A 24457-nucleotide genomic window follows, 5' to 3' on the forward strand; every position below is an offset into this window, starting at 1 on the left:
GTGGGTTAACCAATTACATTTTTAATTATTCCCACAAAACAAAGTCTGATTGCAGCCATTTTTCAAGTGGCAACCCTCAACTTTCCCGGGCACTTAGGACCATTTTTCAACCGTAGTTTTTAGCCCTTCTGCCCTCATATGAAAGCTCAAAGACCCAGGGAGTTGATCCTGGCAACGATTTACACAATCTCACCATTTTGGGGCCAAACAATCTCCTTTTTCAAAAGATACTGCGGGGGAGGCACTTTTAATGCTAATGAGCCGGTCAAAAATTCTCACTTGAATTAGTGGTCTGCACCACGGACGTATATGAAAAACCTGGACTTGCAACGCCTTTGTATGAAAAAGAAGCAAACCAGCGGCCATTTTACCGAGCCGAATACAAATGCGTGGGTTGGCTTCCTTCTATTGACATCAGGAAGAACAAAGGCGGGCATTGCCAGGAAAGCTTTGTATTCGGCTCGGTAAAATGGCCGCGAGTGGATTCAATGACTCTATAAGCTGATTAAGGGCATTGCGAGTCCAGATTTTATTATACACGTCCGTGGTCTGCACCCATTGGGCACTTTTAGCTCTTTCTGCTGCGTGCCCCAAACTGTGTGCCATCGAGTCGATCGACCCCCCCCAAAAATGAAAGTGTTTTCATTAAATTCGAACATTACAGACTGCAAACGGTTTTGAAGCCAAAGAAACATGTTTTTTTCGCCTCTGCTTTTTTAAAGCTGTTCAAGATCTGCTGCTTTTGACCAGTTTTGATGTTAAAAAGAAAACTGCTTAATAAAAAAAATACCAGTTCAATTTCATGTAATATAAATCGCAATTTCTTGATCACAGCTAATCTTTAACATTTTCTCTTGGAAGCAATCCACCAAACTTACAAAATCAATAGACTGGTTCTGTTTAATTTCTTTTTAAGACTAATCCATTTTATTCTACTCAACTAACATAAGTGCTGTTTCTCTCCTCAAAAATATTTACAAAAAGAAACAGTTTTAGGAATAAAAATCCTTCAATGAACAGTGTAAGAAATACAAGACAAGGTATTTTACACATGCAAATGTGAGAAACACTATGAACTTTTTGTTGATTAAACTACATAAAATCTTGGTTGTACGGGTATTGAAAAGAACCTTGAAATATGTCACTGACGATGGAACTCAAAAACTTCTAATCAACCAACACTGATTTAAATTATGATTACATTTACTTGGTTGAATGAATTACTAATTCAAAGAGTGCCAGACTTATTCTGAAAGTTTCAATTCACATTATTTAACAAAATCAACAAACTAAAACAAAGCAAACACATACAAACCCAAAAGTGAAACTGAACTGAATAGCAAGCACATGATACACGCAACCCACTTAATTCTGAAATTAATGTCAAAACCATTGCATCCAGTATTTCTTACATTTGCAACAATCTATCAATACTTTTGCATTTCTGACGCCAAGACGGCACTGCATTTTCCCAACTTGTCAGATGAAGGATATGTAACTCTTGTGCCAAAAAGTAATGCGATAAAAACATGGAAACACATGAATAACTGGCATACAACTCAGGTTCCTGCAATTTTAACATCAGAAACTATTGGTAGAGAGAAGATGATATTGAAAAGGAAAACTGTGACCTTTTTTTCCACAGAAGTTTACTTCATGAGACATTGGCAACAACTTGCCTCAATACTTAGTTGGCACAAATCCCGACAAACACAGCCAACCTATACAGCCATCAACAACTGGAAACTCTTCCAACAGTGTTGCGGTGGAGAGCGTTGTACAGTGATACACTGTCATTCTTGTCTGTAAAACTATCATACGCAAATATTCTGCAATAGTACAAGTGCTTCTCATCTCCATACAAAAGTATCCATGCACTTACATAACAGATTTCGCTCACACTTCTACAAAAGTCATGACTGCTATATCTACAAAGTAATGTGAAAAGGAAAAAAAAGAGATGGAATTTTAATTATGTACAAAGACTCACAGTTCCTTCCCCATCAAAGAACTTTTCAGGTCCATCTGAACAGCAGCGATATTACAACAGTGCTTGTGATGAGAAATTTCAAATGCTAACAGTAAATCTAAATGATAAGTCAACATAATCACATAGTTAAGATCAGCTGATTTTGATTTTTTTCTAAATTACTATTAGTATTTCTTGCTGCCCTTCAGCCAATCATTAACGAGATGAATTTGAGAATCAATATGTATATTAGTAAATGTTTCAGGCAGAGGGTGTTAGTCCTTAAGGGAAGGGGGCATGGGGGAATAGGCTGGAGAATTCTCAAGCTAAGTTCTAGTTTTATTTGAGTAGACAGACTCGCACAAATTATGTTCCATATGTGTCACATAGAAATTATGCACAGCTACATCACTGCAGGAATCTAATACAAAGTTTGGCTTTTCATTGTTGTCCCCTCTATTTGCTTGGTAAGTTGGATTTATCCTTGGCTTATCTGGTCCAGCATTTCTGCCATCATTCTCATCTTGATGCCTGTTCCTTCAGCTGCTTGTAGATCTGCTCCTTGAAGAAGTCTTTGTTGTGGGGACGATACGACATTGTCTTCCTATCAAATCTGCCGACAGAAATAAAAACATCAGCAAAGACATTTAGTTTGTTTGGATGGCGAGAAACGAGGAGCAAAACCAGGAATAAACCCTGTGAGCCAAGTGGAGTAGAATTTTGACATCTTAATCAGCCACCGTCTATTGAAAGGTAAGCTTATAACAGAAAGAATAAAAATGTGGAAAGAAAGGTACGTGTACGTCAGCTTGATATAGTGAATATTAATTTTTAGGTGCAAGTCAGTGCACTCACTCTGTTCAATTAAGACAGTTGCTGTGTCACTTCAAGGCCACTGTAACACTACGGATTACATCTGTGCATCTATCACATACATGCACGTGGGTACACCAAATACAAGTACATGTACACTGTACAAAAAGGAACACATTTTGTAACAATACCGATAATAAGTGATTTACCGCCATTAAAAAAGTGGCACAAAGTAACAACTGTAGAGAAGTGTGACAACATGAAGTAATATTACGTACAAGTGTTGAAAACACTGCATATAAAAGCTTTCAGATATATCACCAATGCTGCACTTTACTAATGATACAATAGTTGGTGCGACATTTTGTGCTAAGATGGTATGGGAGACATGAATGAACTAAATGGATTTAAAGACATTTACATGCAGATGTGCGGTCATTAGAGTGAGGATAACACAGAGTAAAGACACACTGAAACATTCCAAATGTATCGCATTCTGTGACAAAAACATGTGGTTTAAACTTTCAAATACTGGTTTGTCAAATGGTTACAAAACTACGACTGAAAAGATATGGCAACGCAGAAAAAAAACATGGCTGCTGTAAGCTCGCGACACATCAAAGAGTCACTAATGTTATCTGTTGCTGAAAGAGGGTTAAGCTTGAAGACTCACTGTCCGCAGGCTCACAACATACGACATGCTGCGTACACAACAGCCAGCTCATGAGTTGAAGCATTAGGGCAGAAGCAGGAAGAAAAAAACAAAGCAGGTGGAGAAACAGTGACAGAAAACTCTGAAAATTGCCAGAAGATATTCTGGCAAACTAGTATAAAAGGATCAAGTTCAGGAAAGAACTATCTCCATGCATGACGTCAAGAGAGATCAGTGTTCAGAAAACAATCACTAACCGATCACTTGCACGTATGGCGTACATGTACACTGACAAAATAATTTCCCTGAAATTCTAACTGGTCCCCGGGACCCTAAAATGGTCCCCTAGTCTGCACTGTATCACACATTTTCCCTTGCAGTGATGCAATCTTGAAAAGACCCTCACCCTTGCCACTGGCCATTATTGTTCATCATTTGAGGGCTTGCCTCCGCAAGAGAACATATATCTTCTCTTTGACCCAGTCCTTGTTGCAAGGAAGGTACGCCATAGTCTTCTTATCCAACCTGTTGGGATGGGAACAGCCACAGAGCAGTGAATAAGTACATGTATTAAGCCCCGTTCATTTTGTTGCTTTTCTTCTTGTTTTGTTTTTGCAATCAAGGACAAATGCAACCCTCTAGGACAGGAACAGCAACACGAGAGCGTCTATTCTGAGATCACTTGTCTCTCTTGAACTCAATATGACAAAAAATAATGGGTTTCCTTTGGCTTCTTGCCAGGAAGTAGCAACCAACAAAAACATCAATGCAAAGAAATGAATTTTCAATGCCAATGCTTGAAAAACAAAGGATTTTCATCCATGTCCAATTATTTGTTATCTTGATACTTTGAGTGCATATATTCTGCCATCCTCTTGATGCAGTGACATGCATGTCCATCTAGCATCCTTTTGAAATACATAAGTAGTGTGTTACAGATATTGGCCGCCACCACATAAATTTTGTACAACCTTCTCTCCTCATGCAGTGCTCGGCTTTGGTAAATTACGCATTGATTATTTTTAGTAGGAGCTACGTAAGGGTTAGGTTTCCAGGTTAGTAAATTAACTTATAATTATGTTTACCAGGAGAAGATGACTGAAGTGAGTTAATGTCGTCAAAGAAGCAATGGGATGAAAAGAAAGCAGCAGAATAGACAAGAAAAGGCCAAAGCGTGCCCCTCAAAGCATCTTGAAGATGGACAGATCCATGTATATGCATTGAATCTCATTCCCTAGGTATTCTCAACTGGGACAGGATGTTCGTGACACTCTAAATCTTTGTTTACACACAATGCCAGGGATTTGATAACTACACATGTATTCGTTAAGAAGGCCCTTGGTAATGGCGGATGCAGTGTCCAATACTGTACATGTTAACTACCCTGTGACAGCCTTTGCAAGTTTCACTGTTATCAATACATGTACTAGTTTCTACCTTTTGAAAATAAATCCAAAGGTGTCAGAGACTAAATGTACAGTCAGGTCTAACAAGACTTGCAAAATCAAAATATGGCGATGGCCTTAAATAGTCAACTATTTGATTAATCAAAGGAGCTTATCAAAGATCAATCTTTGTGTTGCAATTCTTCTGTCAGCATAAGTACTAAAACTTCTACATATTCCCAAATCCACCTGAAGGTCTGGGTGGATTTTGAAGGCTTGCGGGAAGTACATTCCAGATACTGATCTTTTTACACGGGGTCTGATGCTATAGGAACATTTCAGAATTAAGAACGTGTCATTCATTTCTAGCCCTGTGGAAGATGTTACAGCATTCCAGGAGGTCCCTAACAAAATAGACCTAACCCTAAAGAGTATAGGGTTAAGAAATCTGTTTTGGTTGTTCTGATGTCAATGTGATGTTGAGGGGAAAAGTTTGCCTGATATTATGTCCTGCATCACAGAGATAGCTCTCATTGTAGCTGAAACATTTTTTTCTGAACAAAAATCACCCAAGGTCATCGTCCATGACATTCACCCTTGGTCTGTAGTCCACTGGTGCAGTTATGAATAACACTAAGAGTCATGGCGTGAACATACGTTTAGCTGACTATGCAATTGGTTTTTGGTATGACAATTAACGGATATGTAATTAAGCTTGGCTCTGATGGACGGAAGAGATACTTACACAAGACAGCTGAGATCCTTGAGGTCATCGATGAACTGGAACAGGTGGCCGATGTCGTATGTGATGGATGGGCTATTGGGATTGCATCGTTTCAGATGTTCTTCGTAGATCTTGCAAACTCCTGCACCCAAGCAGAAAGGAAAAACAATATCTGGCTGCACTACGGTCATTTTAAAAAGTTTAAGACCTCCTGGAATTTTATTGGTATTTCTGTCACTGGGCCTGCATTACATTGTCTCTTAACATGTTTTTACAGGGGTGCATAACATCACTGTAGTGCTACATGGTCATTTGAATGAAGGTTTTGGCAAAGGCAGGTTTTGTCTGACATTTTGTCTGTAAGTCAGCATGAGTTAAAAAAAAAAGTCTAAATAATCAGAAATAAAGGAGGGCACGCTAAATATTAGACTGTTAATATTTAAAATCATAGAAATGTAGTTAAAATAGTTGTTTCACCAAGACACGTGCACTATAGTTACACATTGAAAATAAACATAAGTTGCCATGATTGATTAGTTTAAGTTTGGTTTTTCTTCAGGTGAATGCATTTTGTATGGGTGGTCCTAAACTTTTGCAAATGACTACAGTAAACAATGACACGTTTTCTTTTGCGTCTGCAATTATTTAATCAAATTTAAAAAGGTAATGGTAAAGAAGTACATGTTCCTGTATATTCAGAATGGAGAATCACGTCTGCTACGATTGATCTTTCTGAAAATTCTGGTGGTCTGTGTAATAAAATAAAGATATTTCCCTAATTATGTCTCTGGACAAATACACCTGTACTTACTGTATGCACATTGGGAAATTTCATGCATATGGTCCAACCTACAGTGTATGAAGTGTTACAATTTCTGTCCAGTTCTCAACAAAATCAATTCTCCTCATTACTTTTCCCATTTGTGGCCTTGTTTGTGCTAAAACGTGTTCTGGTGTTGGGGTATTTGCACAGAATTTCAACAAAACCAAGCAGAAGTCATGCCATGTAATTTCAAAGAAGTCTGAATTCAAATCCGAGACATTGCACTTGGAGCATTTAATTAACCCTCCTTTGGTTTTACAGCACAAATATGCACAAGTGCCCACAGTCACTGGTGAGCATGTATTTTCTATATGGAACTCAAACATGCACAGATTCAGTGTGTACACAGTAGATTGCCAGCACAAAATGACCCAAGGTCTTTTGAGCAGTCCTCTTCACTGCATTTGGTTTACTGCACAATTATGCACATGAAACAGTGAAGCACAGTTGTTGGGCAGCACAAAAGTGCAATCTGATATTCCTGTGAGGGACTGTTGGTGCAGTGCACTACACCACACAGCTGTGCTTCTTTGAGGTGTTTACCAAGTGACCCAAAGAGTGACTTCAGCATAGGAGGGTTTTAATGAATGTTCAACATACTGGCTGTTGAGTACAGTCATGCCCTGTGTGGACCATTTCCAAGACTACGAATAGTCATATGTCTCCTCTTTACCTTCCATGCAGTCTTTGACAGAGTCATAGTCAGAGTATGTTCTCGTCTCGGCTGGTCCTGGTTGGATGAGAAGAATGGTGTGTGCCTGCAAGAAAACAGAAAATCGTTGGACAGAAACCGATGCAAGGATTGCCAGAAAAACCAATGGCTGAATGAGAAGACTACCAAATCAAAACCAAACTTTCATGGCCAGAAACACACTGGAAATTGCCCATATTGATGCATCAATGACTGTATAGGGGTGAGCCCTATGTGCAAAATAGGGCTCATAGAGGGCACTTTCACGAGGTGTCCACTTTTGGGTGGACTGTCGTTGGGCCAAGGAGGTACCAGTCCAGTTTGGGGCTAGCTACTGCTCGGCGGTCTGCATGCTATAGGCCTAATGTCTGTGACCATATAGTCACCAGTTCCCTCAATTCGCCACCCAATGCCATGTTTGCTTGGTTTTCATAGCAAGTGGCGAAATAAGGGGACATGGCGACTGTACGGTCACCGACGTAATAAACCTTTTCGATGTTCAGAGTGCATTATGGGTTTAGATGACAAGCAAGCCGTGCATTTTATACGTAAACCTATGGGGGAAGTGAACCAGTCAGAAATTAATTTTACAGTTTTTTCAGAAAATTTTTAAAGTATCTGCTCATCACCTCACAGATGTACATGTATGTATAGTATACAAGGATTTTAAAAATAATAATTTTTCAAATGCTTGTATAAAGAAAAATCAACCTTGTCTTTGTTTAAGGGCACCAGTCATTCTAAGCTGAAAACAACGTGATTGGTCAATGTGGGATGAATGAGCAACAAGCCATGATATTGATTGGTCAATACTAGGGCATTAATATTCATGATCTTAGTCAAAACATGGTCCATGACAAAAACTCGTGTTGTTGGAAGGAATTCCCCAAATTTTTCTTTTCTGCCATGCTCTAAACTTCGAAGTTTGTGAAAATCTTCCTCCCTAATCTATAATGCAATGCTCTGTGAGAAGAGAATGGCTTGAACTGCAGTATTCCTTGGGAATAGATTAAGATCACTGCTGTGTTAACGCTCATTTCAAGTTTAGCCTTTGGTCCAAGCCAGCCGCAAAGCCTAAAGGCCTGCAAAATACCTTGCTACAACTGGGAAAAACTTGTCTGAGATCCCAGTATCCAACGTCAGTTTGTTCTCAAAATTTCAAATAGGTTCGTCTCTCTTCCAATAGACAATGATACTGGTGTCCAGGAGCGTGGTGTATCCTAAATCCAAACCTCGAAGGGCTATGTGGGTGTCCCCTCAGACAGAACAGCTTGTTGCATATAGGAGCAAGGCTAAATGGCGTTATCGACATTTGAAGACACCTGCACTAAAGCCGCAATGGCACCTCAGGACCTGGCATGTCAGGTTGCCCACTCTTATGTGGCTGACGACTGTCATTTCCTTGAAGATAGGATCAAACAGCTTCAAGCAGCCACCGACAAAAACACTGTGCGACAAACCTAGAAAACCGTTAATGAACTTGGTGGTAAAAGTCATCCGGACTTTGCTTTGAGAGTACAAGATGCTAATGCGCAGCCAGCCGCTAGTTCCGAAGTGCTACTGGCGGAATGGCATACCTTTTTCTCTCATCTACCAAACTCCGACAATTCACCTACTGAGACCTTCAGTACTGATGATCCCCTCGCACAAGATCTGTCCACTGACTTTACGATGAATGAACTCAGTGCTGCTATCAAGATTCTTATCAATAACAGGGCACCAGGCCGTGATGCAGAAATATGTACAGAGGCTCCAAAGTACGTAGAAGTTGAGCTTACATTATATGTGAAATACTTCATGTCTATAACTTCGCTTTCAATATCGGCCAGGCATCCAAGGAGTGGTTGCAGACTCTTGTTGTTCCAGAAACCTACAAAGGTGATCTATCCCTCATGACCAACTTCGGAGGCAGTAGTCTAAAGCCCCCTGCTGCAAAGCTGTATAACCGTCTTCTCCTCAGCCATATCCAACAGCCCATCATTGATGTTATGAGATGGAACCAAGCCGGATTTCACCAAGGTTGTGGGTGTGTGGAGCACATTCACCTCCTCCATCATATCATTGAGGGCGCCAACATGTGTTTGCTTCTCATTGTGTTGGTTTTAGTAGATGTTAATAAAGCATTTGATACCAAGAACCAATGCAAAATCCTACTGATTCTACACTCCTATGGTATACCAGATAAACTTGTTCATGCCATCGGTCTCCTCTACAGCAACACCAAGAGCTCAGTTCTAGTTGGCTGTAATACCTCTGACAGATCTTGAGTTTGTAGACGACTTCAAATACCTAGGGTCATTCATTGCTTCCTCAGTGAATGACTTAACATACTGCCGTGGCGAAGCATGGGAACCATTTTGGAGGCTCAAACACATCTGGAAGTCCTCCCTTCCTATTGATTTCAAAGTTTGATTGTACAGAGTTTCTGTACTGAGCGTCCTCCTATATGGCTCCAAAATATGGATTTTGACATCTACCATGTGATCAGCTTGACATGGTCCAACAGAACTGCCTCCAAATCGTGCTGGGAGAAGTCGTCACGAGCACATTCCTAACTCCATTGTTTACCTCTGAAGCATATAGCTGTCCACTCTCATCAGAAGTCAAAGTGCAGCTTCGTCATGACCTTGATGATCTAGTTCACAAGTATGGCTTTACGTGCCAAATCGTAGTTGATGTAGAGCTTGGGGTCAGCGTATGGTCTACCAACAATATATTTCAAACCTACTACTGTGAGGCTCTATTGTGTTGTTCGAACAGGAGATACAAAATGCTGCCCTAGACCATCAACACTGGAAAAGATTAGTTGCCATGGTTGCCGCCGGCCTGGACAGGAAACCACAACACCGAGGATGACCAAGAGATGAAATAAAACGGAACAGGTTAATGTTTTGCAGGTACACTTCCTCCCTAGGCTTGTGCATAAAATAAACACGCATTGCGAAAGTAGAAACGGTTTATTCAAATGATTCAATGGTCATGCAGCATGCAGTGTTTGTGTTGATCAATGATTTCTCATGACTCAAAATTGAAGGCCTACCATACCATTTTAAGACAAGGAAATTCCTAGAACACTGCTCCAATCACAGAAGGTTGTATTACACGGCAGTCAAAGTTTCCAAAATAAGGAGTTTGTGGGAAATGATTTTCTTCACAATTTCGGCCGATGCATGCACTAAACCCCGACGTGGTCAGAATTCACACTTCGGCGTACGTGGCGCCTCTTACGTTCATTTTATGAAAAGGCATTTGTGCTTTAATTACCGATGACTGTTGCATGATTTTTAAAAATATTCAATATTGCAGTTCAGAATTTTTTGTATCCAAGAAAGTATGCACAAGCTTTTTTTCCCTTGCCATTTCGTTCTGAAGTTTTGCCTGTATATGTTGGCTACTCAATAATTGAAATTGATTTTTTATTCCCTTTTTTGTTGGGTGGCAGGTCTGGAAAATAACGTATGAAACAAGATTCATGAAATGTATACAATAATTTCTGAGGTTTTAAAGTCTGGTATCCGAATTGAACTAATAAAGACCTTCTGATTGTTGCACATAAGGTTTGGTATCCGACTACTTTTCCATCGTATGCACTTCGACATACGTACATTGTACATGTACATGTACGTACCGTACGTATCTATCTGCATGCGCTGTCCAAATCCAACTTCAGCTTACACGTTGTCGGGTTCTGCACTCAGCGCAGCTGGAGAGCAGCAAAGACATCTAAACCTGGATCGTTCCAATACTTTACATATGAATTAAAAGTAATACAGCATGGAGGATGCTTGGGGAATATTATTGCTTTCTTTTGCTATGTTAGTGGGGTGCTTCGTCGCCGGAACAATACCCCTTACCGTACCTTTTTCTGAGGCAAGTTATACACAAAATTTATATCATGATCACGTAAGGCCCCGACTGCAGTTCGTGAATAGTGTTGACAGATTGCTAGCCTTATTGTAAACAATATGACTTTAGAACATGCTGGGCACATGCACACTGGACCTCAGTGCTGTCATGGCTGTTGTTGGGCTGGCTCAACTATAGCACTCTAGCCTAGGTGGGATGGGCCCAATGGACCCAACTGTGGGCTGGTGTGGCAGTGCTACTGCTAACTCTTCTGAGTGGAGCGTTAGCTGCTGGCCTGGTAGTATTCCTCTTTTTCAAATTTTGGACTGGATTGGTAATACTAACGCTTTACGACATTACATATTGTAAAGTGACAACGATTCCCAACAATTCCAAATAGGCCTAGGCCAACTGACCAAAAATACCTTTATCACCACCTACTACTGCCTTCCTTAAAGTAATGCCAAAGTCAAACCTTTGGGGTTGCCAGTGACATTTTCGGACTTCAAAGTCTGTCAAAATCCACATCGCTGAGAACAGTCGTTGGTAGCACTCCTAAACATCATGATCAACAAGTCCTGTGCCCAGACCATGTATAGGCCACTCATGCGTGTGTTTTGCTGCACAATAAAGGTCCTCCAAAACACACGCACGAGTGGCCTATACATGGTCTGGGCACAGGACTTGTTGATCATGATGTTTAGGAGTGCTACCAATGACTGTTTCAGGTTGCATTTTGACAGCTTTGAAGTCCGAAATGTCATGGAAACCCAATGGTTTGACTTTGGCATTTAAGGAAGCCAGTAGGTGGTGATAAAGGTATTTTTGGTCAGTATTTGGAATTTTTGGGAACCGCTATCACTTTACTTTATGTAATTTCGTGGAGTGTTAGTGTGAGTGATCCAGTCCAAAATTCAAAAAAGAGGAATACTGATGCTCCACTCAGTAAAGCTAGGGCAGCGCGGACATCCGGGATTCTTGCAAAACAGCAGGTACCGTGCTCGTGAAAACAGCAACCGTGGAACACACACCAGCCAGTCAAGGATCGGTTTACACAATCTTTTCTTTGATCAGTACGTACACGTGCGCTTGTTGCAGTTTTTCCGTTGGCGCGGTGTGGTTGCTACCCGCAATTTTGTGAAACTCCCGGATGTCCACACTGCCCCATAGTTTGGACTGATGCTGAAATTGGGGCATAACAGCCCTAACAGTCCTCAGGCGTCCGATTTAAATTTAATTTTACACACACCCTAGGGGGTTATGGTCAATCAAGGCATTGGGTTGGTGTCAGGTCAACTCACCCACTACCCCAAGCATGCCCAGAACTGTGTCCTGGGGGTTTGACATCTACTGCACTCCCACATGCAAGCGCAGCAGACGACCGGCCCCATAGTTCTGGGGGTACTCATCCCCTGGCATACCTGGTTGACTCGCCCCAATACCGAGTCACCTCTGACCACTTTGCCCCCTTGTAGCTGTGACCATAGCCCAGTGTACCCCCAGAACTGTGAGGTCTGACGTCTGCCTGGCTCCTACTAAACAAATGTAGATCATTCATGAATCACGAGTGCTAAATTTCCTCCAAAGTTTGTTATCTGCGGGCATACTTAGTAATTTCTACACAGCATTTATGGAATTCAGGTTACAAGGCACTTGTGAACGACATATGAGCTGCCTCCGCCAGGTAAAAGTGTGAGAAAACACGTTTAAAAAAAATTCTGCCATGGTAGGAGAACTTTATACCCTAGACGTCAGTCCTAGTGTAAATCAAGACAACGTCTAACCTGGACTATCGTGACTACATCTAGTTGTACGCTGGACGTTGCGCTGCCCAGGAAGCTGTCATTGGCATGCGCTTGCAGACACCACATGCTTATTGTGAATGGTCAAATACTTGGTACTTGGAAAAAGGTACTCGACTACAACACTGCCGTGTGGTAGTTTTACCCTGAGAACTACGGAGTACAGCATGGTGACAAACCCTGTAGGGAAAGAATGTTGCATCTTAACTCCACTTCAGCTGCTGTGTACAAAGTCTGAGGGGGTCCAAACAATTGGAAATTATTTTTATTCACAGATTCATATCTTTGCAGCCTTTCTGCAATGACTGACCTTTATTGAGATGGCACATGAAGAAAAAGTGGAGGCACTATGCCACATTCTATCCCTCTTCGTTCTACAGTACATATTCTATGCCTAGGTTTGTTAATTTTACATTTTTGCAAGGAAAGGGCATTTCATTTCTTGGCATGCCAAGAGGTATACATGTAGGTTTGAGCATAAGAGTGGGTCCAGATGACACTCGAACATTGGAATTGTCTGACATGAAGTCTTTCCTGCTTTTTTTTTTCATCTTCGGTTATATGTAATATAGCACAAGCAATGCACTGCATAATGAATTAAAACATTTCTTGGTTTTTAAAATGGTAATCCCAAGCATCGTGGTTTTATAACTTATATAAGCATTTGAGAAAGGTTCTGCTAGGATTGAAACGTCAGACTCTTTGAGTTTTTTAAATTTAACCATTGGTTTTACTTTGTGGTCATGATTGGTGTTTGGAATGACTATTTTAAGTGGATATCAGTGCTACGGATGGGACTCGAGCATCCATGCAGGGGGAGAGACCTGGAGGGAGCGGTGGTGCGAGCTAGGGAGAGGGAGAGAGCGCAGGGAGGGCGGAGCGCTGAAAATCCCCTTGGGGACCAGTTTGTTTTTCACTCCAATAAAGATATCTGATAACCAATAAACTGACATCACTCTTGCCCCTTGTTGCGGAAAGTGCTACTTATTTAGCCTCCCCAAACTTGAAAAGAACATGTCACCTCTTTCTTCTCCAGAGCTAGTTCAGAGATTGTAGTCAGACCCTGGTATCTAACAGGTTTCCCTTAAGTTTAAATCAGGGATCATTCTAACATGGTAGAGGTTCATAATCTGTTTGATTTTCCTACAGAGCAAGATGAGACTAGTGACAGTTCTGGGGGCAGGTCTCCTTGTGGGCACAGCACTGGCTGTCATCATTCCAGAGGGTGTGCACACATTATTTGAGGCAACACATGGTAGGCCACACTTTGGGATTCATTTATTTTTTGTTATTAGAAAAGTTGCACAAGTCTGCACGTGTATGTAGACCTCACGCTCAGAGATCCTTCCAAGTCCTCCAGGGGGTTGTGGATTTTTTTTAATTGGTACCAGAGGCCAGCTTCTGTACTGAGGGGCTTGATACCCCTTGAACCCTGTGCCAATCCTGAGAAGTACAGAGAATGTGCTGAGGTGTCCTGCTATTTGTAGACAAATTGAGAAGGCTCAGGAAGTTTCTTGCAGACATGAGCTGGCTCAGATTTACAACAGTTCATAGTGCTTTTCACATTGAACAAATCTTAGGGTTGATGCAGGGTTGGAAGTCTGGTATTTCACACTCTCAAAAATTGAAGCCTGTGCCAACCCCATGTCAACCCTGAGATTGATTACTCCTTGGTTTGAACTTGCCCATGCTTGGGACCAGGCTTCAACCCAGGTAGAAACTCTTGCCTTTGGCATGAAATGAGTAAGGTTGAGTCCACTCTTGGTTGAGGGTTGTGATTTTTTTTCTGGTAGAGTGTTATTTGCAACGTTTCCTTGGATCAGCTGATTTCCTCATTTTTCACTTAACATCCATACCTTTGAAACATGAAAAACACTTTGCAAAGTCTCGTAAAGATTGAAATTTTCCTCTTTTTTGGTCAAAGTCCTAGTTGCATGCCTGGATTCAGAGTACATAATAAAGAACTGTACCTTGGCATTCTTTGTGAGCATTTTAATTGAACTGAAGACCCTGCTCGTGCGTTTAATGTCTGAAAAATATACAGTATTTTTCCCCTAATAAATATACTTACATATTCATTGTTAGCTGCATTTTCTTACAGATTCACACATCCATAGAGCTGTGAACCCACCAGTGGCAGGAGCAGAAAACCAGGCAGGAGGGCAGCCAGCCAATGGCAACCCCCATGATGCTAATGGGGAAACCCACGCTCACATTCACATGACACACAGCGAGGAGGAACTCCACTATGTTATAGGGGTGGCATTAGTTCTGGGGTTTGTTTTCATGCTGCTGGTGGATCAGATCGGAGGTGCTCATGGTCATTCTCACACTCAAATAGCAGGTTAGCTTGCAGTGTTGAAGAGGGAAAAAAAGTAGACAGATTATCCACAGAGTAAATTATGTTACAAACAGCGGAGCTATGAAAGTCTTTTCAAAAAAAATCTTTATGATAATCCTTAATTGCACCAAATCAAACAACCCAAGCCAACTTCGTCCAAAACAAACCAAGCTGAGCTCCAACCCCCCAAGCTGTGCCAACCCAATTAAGCAACCACACCAACCAACATAGACAAACTGCACCCCAAAACCCAGAAATCAAAACCCCTGAACCAAAAACCCAAAAGCCCAAAACAAAACTCAAAAACAAAACTCAAAAAACAGAAATTATAAACCAAAAGTCTGAAACAAAAACCCCGAAACTACAACCCAAAACCAAACCCCCAAACTAGAACCACTAAACCAAGACCCCCAAATTCTAAACCTAAAACCCAAATCAAAACCTAAAACCAACAAAAACAAAAAAACCTCCAAACAAAAAAAAACCAAAATGCAAAACTCTTCTTTCTGTGGGTGTGGCTAAGAACACAGAAATGCATTACAATGCCACAGTCCTTATTTGGAATTATTGGTGTGGAAGTTATTGCTTGGTAAATCTTAATATGAATTCAACATCTGTCTTGTTTCCCGGCCAGGTGAAGGTGAAACTACATCTAGATCAAGCCGGGTGGGATTCACTGCAACATTAGGACTAGTTGTACATGCAGCAGGTATGTGTCACAATCTTTTGCTAAGTAAACCAAAGAATGGGGAACATTCCTCAAGAAATCAGAATGCAGCATACATGTACAAACAGAAGTCCAATACAGTTTATCAAGCAGCAATACATTGTAGCATGCCCAATGCCTTTGTGAAGTACCCATCCAGAAATTTATATGGGTAAAGCACTGCACATTTTCCGAGTGCCATGTAAGCTGTTTGCATTCGGTCTCTATAGAGTACCGAAGTGTGATGTCATTGTGAACAGGAAGTGTAGTGCAAATGGATGGAGTATGCACGTGTGTTGGTTCATGTGCTGGTCATCACACTAATGCCTTTTACTGTGCTCATGAAGCATTCATTTCAGTACTACATTTAGTTAATAGTATCAGCCACTCATTCATAGGGCAGTCTAGTGTTCATTGTTTTGGAATTAATAAGAAAGGGCCAGCTGTTTTATGTAGTAATTTCACAATGCTTCTCGGGTTACTGCAGGTAATCCGGTGTGTATATTGATTTGATTTTCAGACTGGTCTGTGTGTTCGCCACAGATTATTTTGCTTCCGTTATCTTAGCTTCTGATTTGAATATTTGAACTGCCGTGCAATGCATGGATTACGGGTACTCTGATTGCTTTCAAATGTATCCTTTCTATAGTCTTGGATTGCAATTCACATGGACAGCTGTTAGCATCTGTATGGCAGACAATCTGACTATTTTTGCTTTTTTTTTACATTACCAGCCGACGGTGTTGCTATGGGGGCAGCAGCAATGGGCCGAACAGATGTCCAGATGATTGTTTTCATCGCAATCATGCTTCATAAGGTAGCAGGCCCACATTTGAATTCTTGTTCATTTTCTGTATAATGTACACCAGCATTCCTTGTTTACAAAGATATTTTGATATTGAGAATTTCCTGTTGCAAGACTGTTACATTGTGATACGTTCACAAGCATGTTGAAGTTGTTGAAGTTATGAGTGCAGTGTTGATTTTCTCCAAATGGGACAAAACTGGACAATGTGACCACATGTACCTTTTCCATATTCATACAGCTATGTACCTGCACATTTTTAAGCACTTTTCCTACAAATTTAGAAAAAAGAAATGTGCCTCTTTGAAAACAGGCGCCAGCAGCATTTGGCCTGGTGACGTTCTTACTACACGAGAACTACCAGCGCAATAAGATACGCCGACACCTCATGGTCTTCTCAATGGCAGCACCAGTGGCAGCTCTTGTCACATATTTTGGTCTGAGTCATGTAAGTTTGGAATTGACCATTTCAAGTTACAAGCTGTTGTCGTAGACCTAAGACGTGAAACTGAGAGGCATGTGGAGTCTGATTCACAGTTCATGTAGGCATGAAATAAACCTGACATCGGGAAACCTTTCTTTACCAGATCCAAGATGAACTCAGATTCACTAGCAGATTTAAAATTCAGAATTCTTTTTGTCCACGTTTTATTCAGATTTGTGAGAATCTTCAATCTTGTCAAGGTGGAAGAAAGGGATATCACGATTCTCTGGTTTTAGTTAATTTGTGTGCAGTCAGTCCAGAAATATTCTGATTCATGGATACCCTCGGAGGTTTTGTTCTGAAAAGTTTTCTTTTCCTAAGCTTTGCGAACAGGAGATGTTCATTTAAAGCAAAAACAGTTACTTTTTGAAGTTGAAAACGAAAGCTTTTTTTGCAAGTGCTCAGCTTGTGGAAGTTTCAGATGTTTGAAACCAGTCTTGCTTTAAATTGCATTTTTTAATCAACAAAAATTCTGCTCTAAAGGTGTAATAGTCTGTATCAAAAAGCAGTAGAAAGAATCTTGACGGTGAACTTGCACAGAGACCATAATCATATTTTCCAATCTTTCTAAATCAGGCTAGCAAAGAAGCACTGTCCACATTCAATGCCACTGGCATTTCCATGCTCTTCTCTGCCGGAACATTCCTGTACGTAGCCACCGTCCACGTTCTTCCAGAAATCGCAGGAATTCGCCATGTGCCCTCAGACGTAGAGGGCAGTGCAGATGTGACGTCAGGGTTCAGTCGGTTAGAGCTCCTAGCCGTGGTCAGTGGCTGCTTAGCGCCCTTGATATTGTCATTAGGTCACCATCACTAAAAAAAGGAAAAAGCTTTGATATATTGTGAAACAAGTTCAGCCCAAGGCCAAGTCTATAACAGGCTTCAGGAGCCATGACGTGACAGCATGTGTTTGCACATGTACTTGCAACCAGTGAAGACCAACATGTAGGTCTTGCTCTAGATGCCAGATATGGCCAAACCAAGACAATTGATTAAGACTAACTTCTGACCCCTATAATTTGGTAGAAACATCAGAACTGTATTCTGGAGGTCTTAAGTTCACAGCTTGGTTCAGTCAATGTTCTTGCTTCAAGACTACGTGCTCAGCTTCCACATTTGGTCTATTTGATGAAAAAATAATAGTTTTGGACTTCGGCAAATCTGCATGACTGGGGTTTGCTCAGCACTAAAGTGCTGTTTAGGGAGTAAGACTTGTTTTTATTTTTAACTTCTCCAAAGACTGCAAGTGTATATTACCAGTTTCCTTAGTTGTAATTTAGTTTCCAAAATAAGATGAGTCAAAACTGTTTAAGGTGGAGGCTGCAGGGGATGCTTGCCCAGAATTTCACATGGAAAGTTGAGCTAAAGCATAGTTTAAATATATCATTACGATACTATTTGCCATGCCACTTCACTGAATTAGGTTAAACAAAATAATAGTTGTGCTTCCTATCACATTGAAAAAAAAATGGGTAGGTGGGTAGTATCTTTTTTATTTCTTCTAAAGTTTTTTTGTCAAAAATTTTAGGGTTGGGAGATTCTTATTTATTTTTGTTTCAATTAAAATGTACAGTAGACCCGGTTGCATGCATTATACAGCTAGCCCAGTACTCTTCAGTGTCCAAACGAGGACGTGCAAAGTTGACCTTGCCGTCGCAGCATGTTGGTAGAAGAAGAAAAATACAAACGCAAAAATCGGCTCTTATGCAAAGAAGGAAAATGTGGCCAGTCAATGGGCAAAAAAGTGGACAGTGAAATTTTGCATACTCAACAAAAAAGCAGAGATTTCACACTCCTGAAATAAGCATGAGGGTCAGCAAGGAATTTTTAGTTTTATTTCTTTCTCAATAAAAAGATTTAGGGTCGGCGCAATTTGCACAACTATTTTTTTGTTTGGCCTTATGCCTGTTCACGCCATCTCTAACCTGGTGCAATCAGTTGGAAATGGTTCCTGGTACCAACAGTTGGGTACCAGGTTCTAATATATACCTCAAGTCCACAGTGCCGTTGTAATCTCACAGTATTCTCTCCTCTGCCTGAATCTTCCTCAGTTTGTTTTCGGATTGCCAGCCAGCCTCGGTGGACATGAAACTAGTATTTGTGTGGGTTTGAGCAGTGAGGTAGCCATTACATCTACAAATTCATTTGCTTTGTATGCTTTGAATAATTACGGACCGTATTTTTGGGGGACATTTAAGTCTGTTCTCCCCTTGTGCAAAAAGCAATCATGGCTACTGTGTTTGAATACACTCGCACTTTAAAAAGTTGTTTGCCCTCGTACATTTATTTGAGAAATACTCTTTGATTGCTTTGCTGCTAGGATTTTAGTTTCCCGCCCCCTTTTTTGTTTTAATGTGTCCATAAATTTGTTTACAATCATTCTCAAGCTAGGCTTGCAGGGGATATAACTTCACAAAATTTACACATTTGTTCAGAAAGTCTTGACCACCTTGCCTGTTTACCTAAACAGAGGAAACACTTTCAGCTTGATACTGCATAATACTGACACGGGAGTGTGTATTTGTTAAGCACTTGCATCTGGTTTCCTAGAAGCATGGCCAACTTTCATGGCTCTACCTAAGACAGAAAAAATTGGCTTAGAATTTTTAAGAGCAGAATGTGTGCATGGTTTGAAGCATCCTTTGTTAAACCAGGTATTGCATTTTCTGTCAGCACAACATTCTCTGCTATAGTAAGCAGAGATTTTTTTGTTTTTCAGTAAAGCAGAACCATGAAACTGAGCCATGGTCACCAGTCATTTTGATTGTGAGTGGTTGGCAGGTAAATTTGCCTAGAAATATTCACTGCTTTGGAACTTTATAAAATTGGATTCTCCTAGGAGGTATATTTTTTAGTGGATCTGGGTTTATGTTTTTAAGGGATTCCTTGATTCTGAACAGAAGATACCAGGCTCTTTAAATGTTCATTGTATTTATTTTGCTATGGTGTATTTGTAAATAAATATTTCAGCAGTGAGGTCACACTGATCTTCGATCATGTCACACTTAGGTCAACTGACAAAATCCCTTGTCCCATAAAATCCAGGAGGTATCACTGATTACTGTGATGAAGGAATTCTGAATCTGTGAAGTTTATTCAGTGGGTTGCTCTTCCCACCTTTTGAACTGAACATTTGTATTAATGAAAGCCAGTGATGAAAGGATCGGCAAGTATGCACATCAAATTTCAACAAGGACAGGAAAAGGACATCCAGTGTAGTCTTTGTTTTTCTTTAACCCTAGCAGTCGTCAATCATCCAATGTCAATATGATTTTACAGACACTCTAGGGGGTCTGTGATGAGTGCACTCGGAGCGGTAACAGGGATTGACGAACACACAGAAAATGAAAGGAATGACTGTCATTCATTTAGACCATTGATTGACTGATGATGGCTTTGTGGAAGCTTGAAATCTGAGCTCTGCTCAAGAAGTTTTATGGGGGTGTGGGTAAGAATTTTAGATTAAATTCTATTTTGTTTACATTAGGTGTTCTATTCTAGTGGAATAAAGGAGCAGCCTGAGAAGGGTGTAATATTACTGATAGATGGGCCGTATTTCCTGGCAGTTTTTTAAATATGAAATTGTGAATCAACGATGGCACATGCCTTAGCTCTGCTCTTTATTTTATGTCATGTCTTAAATTTGAATTCCCTTTTAAAATTTAATTCTTAACCATTAAATTCTACTGTGGAGCCTGAGGTTTGCCAGTCTTATAGGTCTTATTGGTGACCTGCCTTAGTCTTCTCCTTGTGTTGCTTTCATGGTAGGCTGAATATGACATTGCCTAAATCTGGCTCACTGGGTGCAAATGAATGTAAACCTAACGGCAGCATTGACTGAGTTGGTGAGAATGTTTGTGTGAGATGGTGGACATATTTTTAACATTCAAAATTGGAATTTCACTGAATTGAAACATGTGCGAATTGTAAGTCCCACGCCTCACAAGGCTGATGCCTCAAAAGTCTGAATTTTCAGACTTAAGAGGCATCAGATCTATCGGCTGAAATAAATAAAGAATCATTGGACTTTTTGAGGCGCTTGACTTATGGACTTTTTTAATGCATTTTTTTGGACTTACAGGGCGTCGAACCTTTGAGGCATCAGACTTATGAGCTGACCCCATTAAAACAGTCACAGTTGAAAAAAATTGGTTGGGGATTTTATTATTGGGGAGGGAACCTACTTAAACTTATCGATATAGATTTGTTTTTATTACACATGTATTTGCAAGTCTCGTTCTTCGGTTATTTGAAAAAAGGGTAATTATTGAGTTGGTCATTCTTTGGTTGAAGTCATCTTGGTTTTTGAGGTATACATTTGGTATATTAAACATTATAAATGTAGAATTGTTTTAAGAATAAAAGCTGACAAACGACTGCTTGAAATTATGATGAGCAATTTCTTTGTGACTGTGTGAATGTAACTTGATCAATCAGTGCACTTCCGGGATAACTGGAAATTCAGTTTAATAAATTGTCCTTATTGCAAATTGTGTTCAAAGATACAGGTCGGCCCTCTAACTTACTTGTAGGAACATTTATTTGCAGATGCATAAACCCACATGTTGACCGTTTAATGCCTCAGATTATATTCCACATCAATTTTTTTCTTTGTTCATGCTGACGAGGGAATTTAGCTGCTGCAGTTGGGAATGATTTTTCTCTGGTTAAAAATAAAGGAAATACCGGTTTTGAAAAGAGAAGAGGCAGGGTTAGCATGCAGATATAATCCCCCATCAACATTTGGAATTCCCTGTTACTTGTTCAAATGTTATGGTTACTTTGTTTGATAATGAAACCAATGACAACCAAAATGCATCATTCCAAGTCCCTGGTCTGTTGAACTATTGACGTGCAAAGAGTCCATGCCAGCAACGAACTCCCCCACACTCACCTCCACCCGCCCCCGTCTTTCGTGAAACTTGCACGCACGTGCGTGTATAGCGCCCTCACCATTAATTGGTTGGAGTGGCGGGTTCCACTCCTTCAACAACATGAAAGATAAACACTGGCAATGGATCGAAACAGGGTACCCGAACGCCGCCAAGTAGATGGATTTTTTCCCAATTCACTCATGGTCCCATTGTAAACTCGAACAGGAGGTCGGCTGGTGCATTCAACGTTGAATGAAGCGTGAGCGACCGGGTACGTACACAGAAAGTACACGGATGTGTGTACCGCTCTGTGCTGGCACGGGAAAGGATACCGTCACTACCTCTTGCGTGGCACTCGTTGTATCGTCGCCGTTGTTGTCATCGGTGATCACTGCACATGGTGTGTTCAAGGCTTGGACCGGACCTGAGAGAGTCTAGCAGAGGAGTTCAAGGCACATTGCTGTAGCGCTGAGATAGAGATTCAAGCGGCCTGATAAACGATCTCGAACATGATGCGACGAAAGTCTCGGTTAATCCTGTTGATGGCAGTGGCCTGGGTTGTGGGCATGTACCTGTACCTGCACAATTCGCCGGACGACGAGGAAGTGGTAAGCGAAAAATTTAAACCCACGGGCCACATCACACTGTATTTGGTTAAATATTTTCAACTTTCGAAGTTGATTGTAGGCCTACCTACCTGTGTACAGTAATTCAATTGAGTCATGTCTGCCAGTGCTGCATTCATGGCAATTACATTCGCTGTGGGGAGGGGGGGGGATGTACGCATGTGACCCAGTCAGGTCGGCCTAGGCTAATGTTTGTAAGATGTCCCCAGATTTAAATAGGGGCGTACATGTAGATATCTCTGGGCACATGACTGTTCCAGGAATGTGAACTTTTCACATTTTAAATTTTACCCACCATACCTGCATTTTATAGCTAACATATACTTTGGTCTGAGTGATGCAGATGTATTAAACATTATGCGTATTGTACTTTACTTGAGTTCTGAAGTATTTTGCCATCATCGGGATGTACAGTGTACTTGATTTTTTACTTGAACCGATACCATATTATTATTCAGTTCACCCCTCTAAATCAACTGGTTGTATGGCATTGTGGGTGGGGTACACAGCATGAGTAGCACTGGTCTTCGTGTATCCCCAGAGCTGTGAGATCCGACATCCGCTCCGCTTCATGGGAGCGGAACAGACGTCAGACCCTACAGTTCTGGAGGTAGTCTTTGTGGGGACGCGACGGCCCAGGTTTTAGATCTGCTGCCAGCTGTTTTGAGTTTGGAAGGATTTCTGGCAGGAGTTCCATATCCGGTCACCAAACTCATTTGTAGAACTTGACAATCGCAGTGGCAGAATATATGGAACTTTCTGCACAAGATTGAGAAAAAAATTGGCACAATATTATATACATCTAGTCCTACATTAAATGTTTTAAGGATGCTTTGGATTTGTTGAAGATCAAATACTTGTACTTGAGTTTACATTTTGTACATTGAGTATCACGATACTAGTACTGTACATATTGGTAATGCTCCCTCATTTGCTGAAGGTTTGCCAACAAATAAACAGTTTTTACAAAAAGGATGCTCAATATATTAAATAATGGTAACAATTTACATGTAGCATGATTTCCACTATTGGAAATTGTGCACAGAAAATTCATAAATTCACAAAAAGTATGTATGAGCCGGATTAGCAGTATATGCCAGACACCGAAAGTACAAATGTATGTATAGTAGGCAGCTTATTTGCCCATGATTTATAATAAATGTTTGTTGAATAGCAGGAACATCAAACTGGAAATGTGAAATTAAAAGGATACCAGTATTGTTACTGTTTAAAAATAGTATTGTCAGTTTGCATTTGCTACATCATTCATAATACCTTTGACAGTTTTTCTATTCCTATTGGTTGAAACATGTCACGTGACCATGTATTAACATTTGATAATGCCTGCTGAGAAGTGATAATGCCCGCTGCGTAAATCATATGCTGACACATGGATACGAGATAGTTAATCGGGTCTGATTGGTCAGGACTCTGTGTGCGCACGACGCGCCACGCGCACGTCATGTTCAGTGTAGGAGATTCTATTGGACAACTTTCAAAAGGAATATACCATAAAATGGATGGGGTCAGGAAAATGAAAGTAAAGTTTAAGAACAAAATTGTCGGAAATCCATCACATGTTCACTTCATTAGACTCTCTGAATAAAAATGTATTTATAATTGGGAATAAATATGTGCTGGGTCATTCTTAAACTAACATTTAAGACCTTACTCAGGAGTATGAATGCTGTTGATGCCCTCGCCTGTGGCTCGGGCATTAGTTGCGTTCATTCTCCTGAGCCGGTCTTAAATGCACATTTAAGACCAGCCAAGTTCATATGTATTCCCTTCTTTAAAGATCTAGAGGATAGAGCAGTGCAGTGAGCTGGTCTCATGTGTTTTAACTTGATTGTGCCCAGGCCGTCGTCAAGATATTGTTGCCTGCTGAATCAGAGCTACAACACCATATTGGTAGGT

The 24457-nt window shown here is 40.7% G+C and overlaps 3 protein-coding genes across 4 annotated transcripts in view; 2 read left to right on the forward strand and 1 right to left on the reverse strand.

Moving 5' to 3' along the window:
- Positions 1-894: 894 nt before the first annotated feature.
- LOC110980915 (enhancer of rudimentary homolog) lies at positions 895-10280 on the reverse strand. Of its 2 annotated transcripts, XM_022237987.2 has the most exons (5): positions 10103-10280; positions 7040-7124; positions 5565-5685; positions 3841-3959; positions 895-2582 (listed from the first exon to the last, which is right to left on the reverse strand). In XM_022237987.2, the coding sequence occupies exons 1-4, from the start codon at positions 10103-10105 to the stop codon at positions 3866-3868; spliced, it is 303 nt and encodes a 100-aa protein (XP_022093679.1). In that variant the 5' UTR covers positions 10106-10280; the 3' UTR covers positions 895-2582; positions 3841-3865. The 2 variants fall into 2 exon arrangements, with proteins under 2 accessions (XP_022093679.1, XP_022093680.1); XM_022237988.2 differs by lacking the exon at positions 3841-3959.
- A 397-nt stretch (positions 10281-10677) lies between these two features.
- Positions 10678-21426, forward strand: slc39a9 (solute carrier family 39 member 9). The gene is made up of 7 exons (XM_022237841.2): positions 10678-10927; positions 13855-13960; positions 14807-15049; positions 15681-15755; positions 16487-16569; positions 16871-17005; positions 17618-21426. The coding sequence occupies exons 1-7, from the start codon at positions 10832-10834 to the stop codon at positions 17855-17857; spliced, it is 978 nt and encodes a 325-aa protein (XP_022093533.1). The 5' UTR covers positions 10678-10831; the 3' UTR covers positions 17858-21426.
- Positions 21427-22094: 668 nt separating this feature from the next.
- galnt2 (polypeptide N-acetylgalactosaminyltransferase 2) overlaps positions 22095-24457 on the forward strand; it is a 74251-nt gene continuing 71888 nt past the window's right edge. The window contains exon 1 of the mRNA XM_022237840.2: positions 22095-22522. Coding sequence (XP_022093532.2) covers positions 22424-22522 — 99 coding nt within the window. The 5' untranslated portion in view covers positions 22095-22423. The remainder of the gene's footprint in view (positions 22523-24457) is intronic.

The sequence above is a fragment of the Acanthaster planci genome, linkage group LG01, assembly GCF_054643075.1.
Source record: "Acanthaster planci isolate LZ-2023a linkage group LG01, COTS_SCS, whole genome shotgun sequence".
NCBI classification, from domain to species: Eukaryota; Metazoa; Echinodermata; class Asteroidea; order Valvatida; family Acanthasteridae; genus Acanthaster; species Acanthaster planci.

Excerpts from the sequence above, each read along its gene's own strand:
- slc39a9 (XM_022237841.2), top strand. The coding sequence starts at position 10,832 with ATGGAGGATGCTTGGGGAATATTATTGCTTTCTTTTGCTATGTTAGTG. Across the intron at positions 15,050-15,680 it reads TTCTCACACTCAAATAGCAG|GTGAAGGTGAAACTACATCT; the intron begins GTTAGCTTGCAG and ends TTTCCCGGCCAG. Across the intron at positions 17,006-17,617 it reads CATATTTTGGTCTGAGTCAT|GCTAGCAAAGAAGCACTGTC; the intron begins GTAAGTTTGGAA and ends TTTCTAAATCAG.
- LOC110980915 (XM_022237988.2), bottom strand. Across the intron at positions 5,686-7,039 it reads TGTCAAAGACTGCATGGAAG|GAGTTTGCAAGATCTACGAA; the intron begins GTAAAGAGGAGA and ends GCTTGGGTGCAG. Across the intron at positions 2,583-5,564 it reads AAGGATCTCAGCTGTCTTGT|ATTTGATAGGAAGACAATGT; the intron begins GTAAGTATCTCT and ends TTCTGTCGGCAG.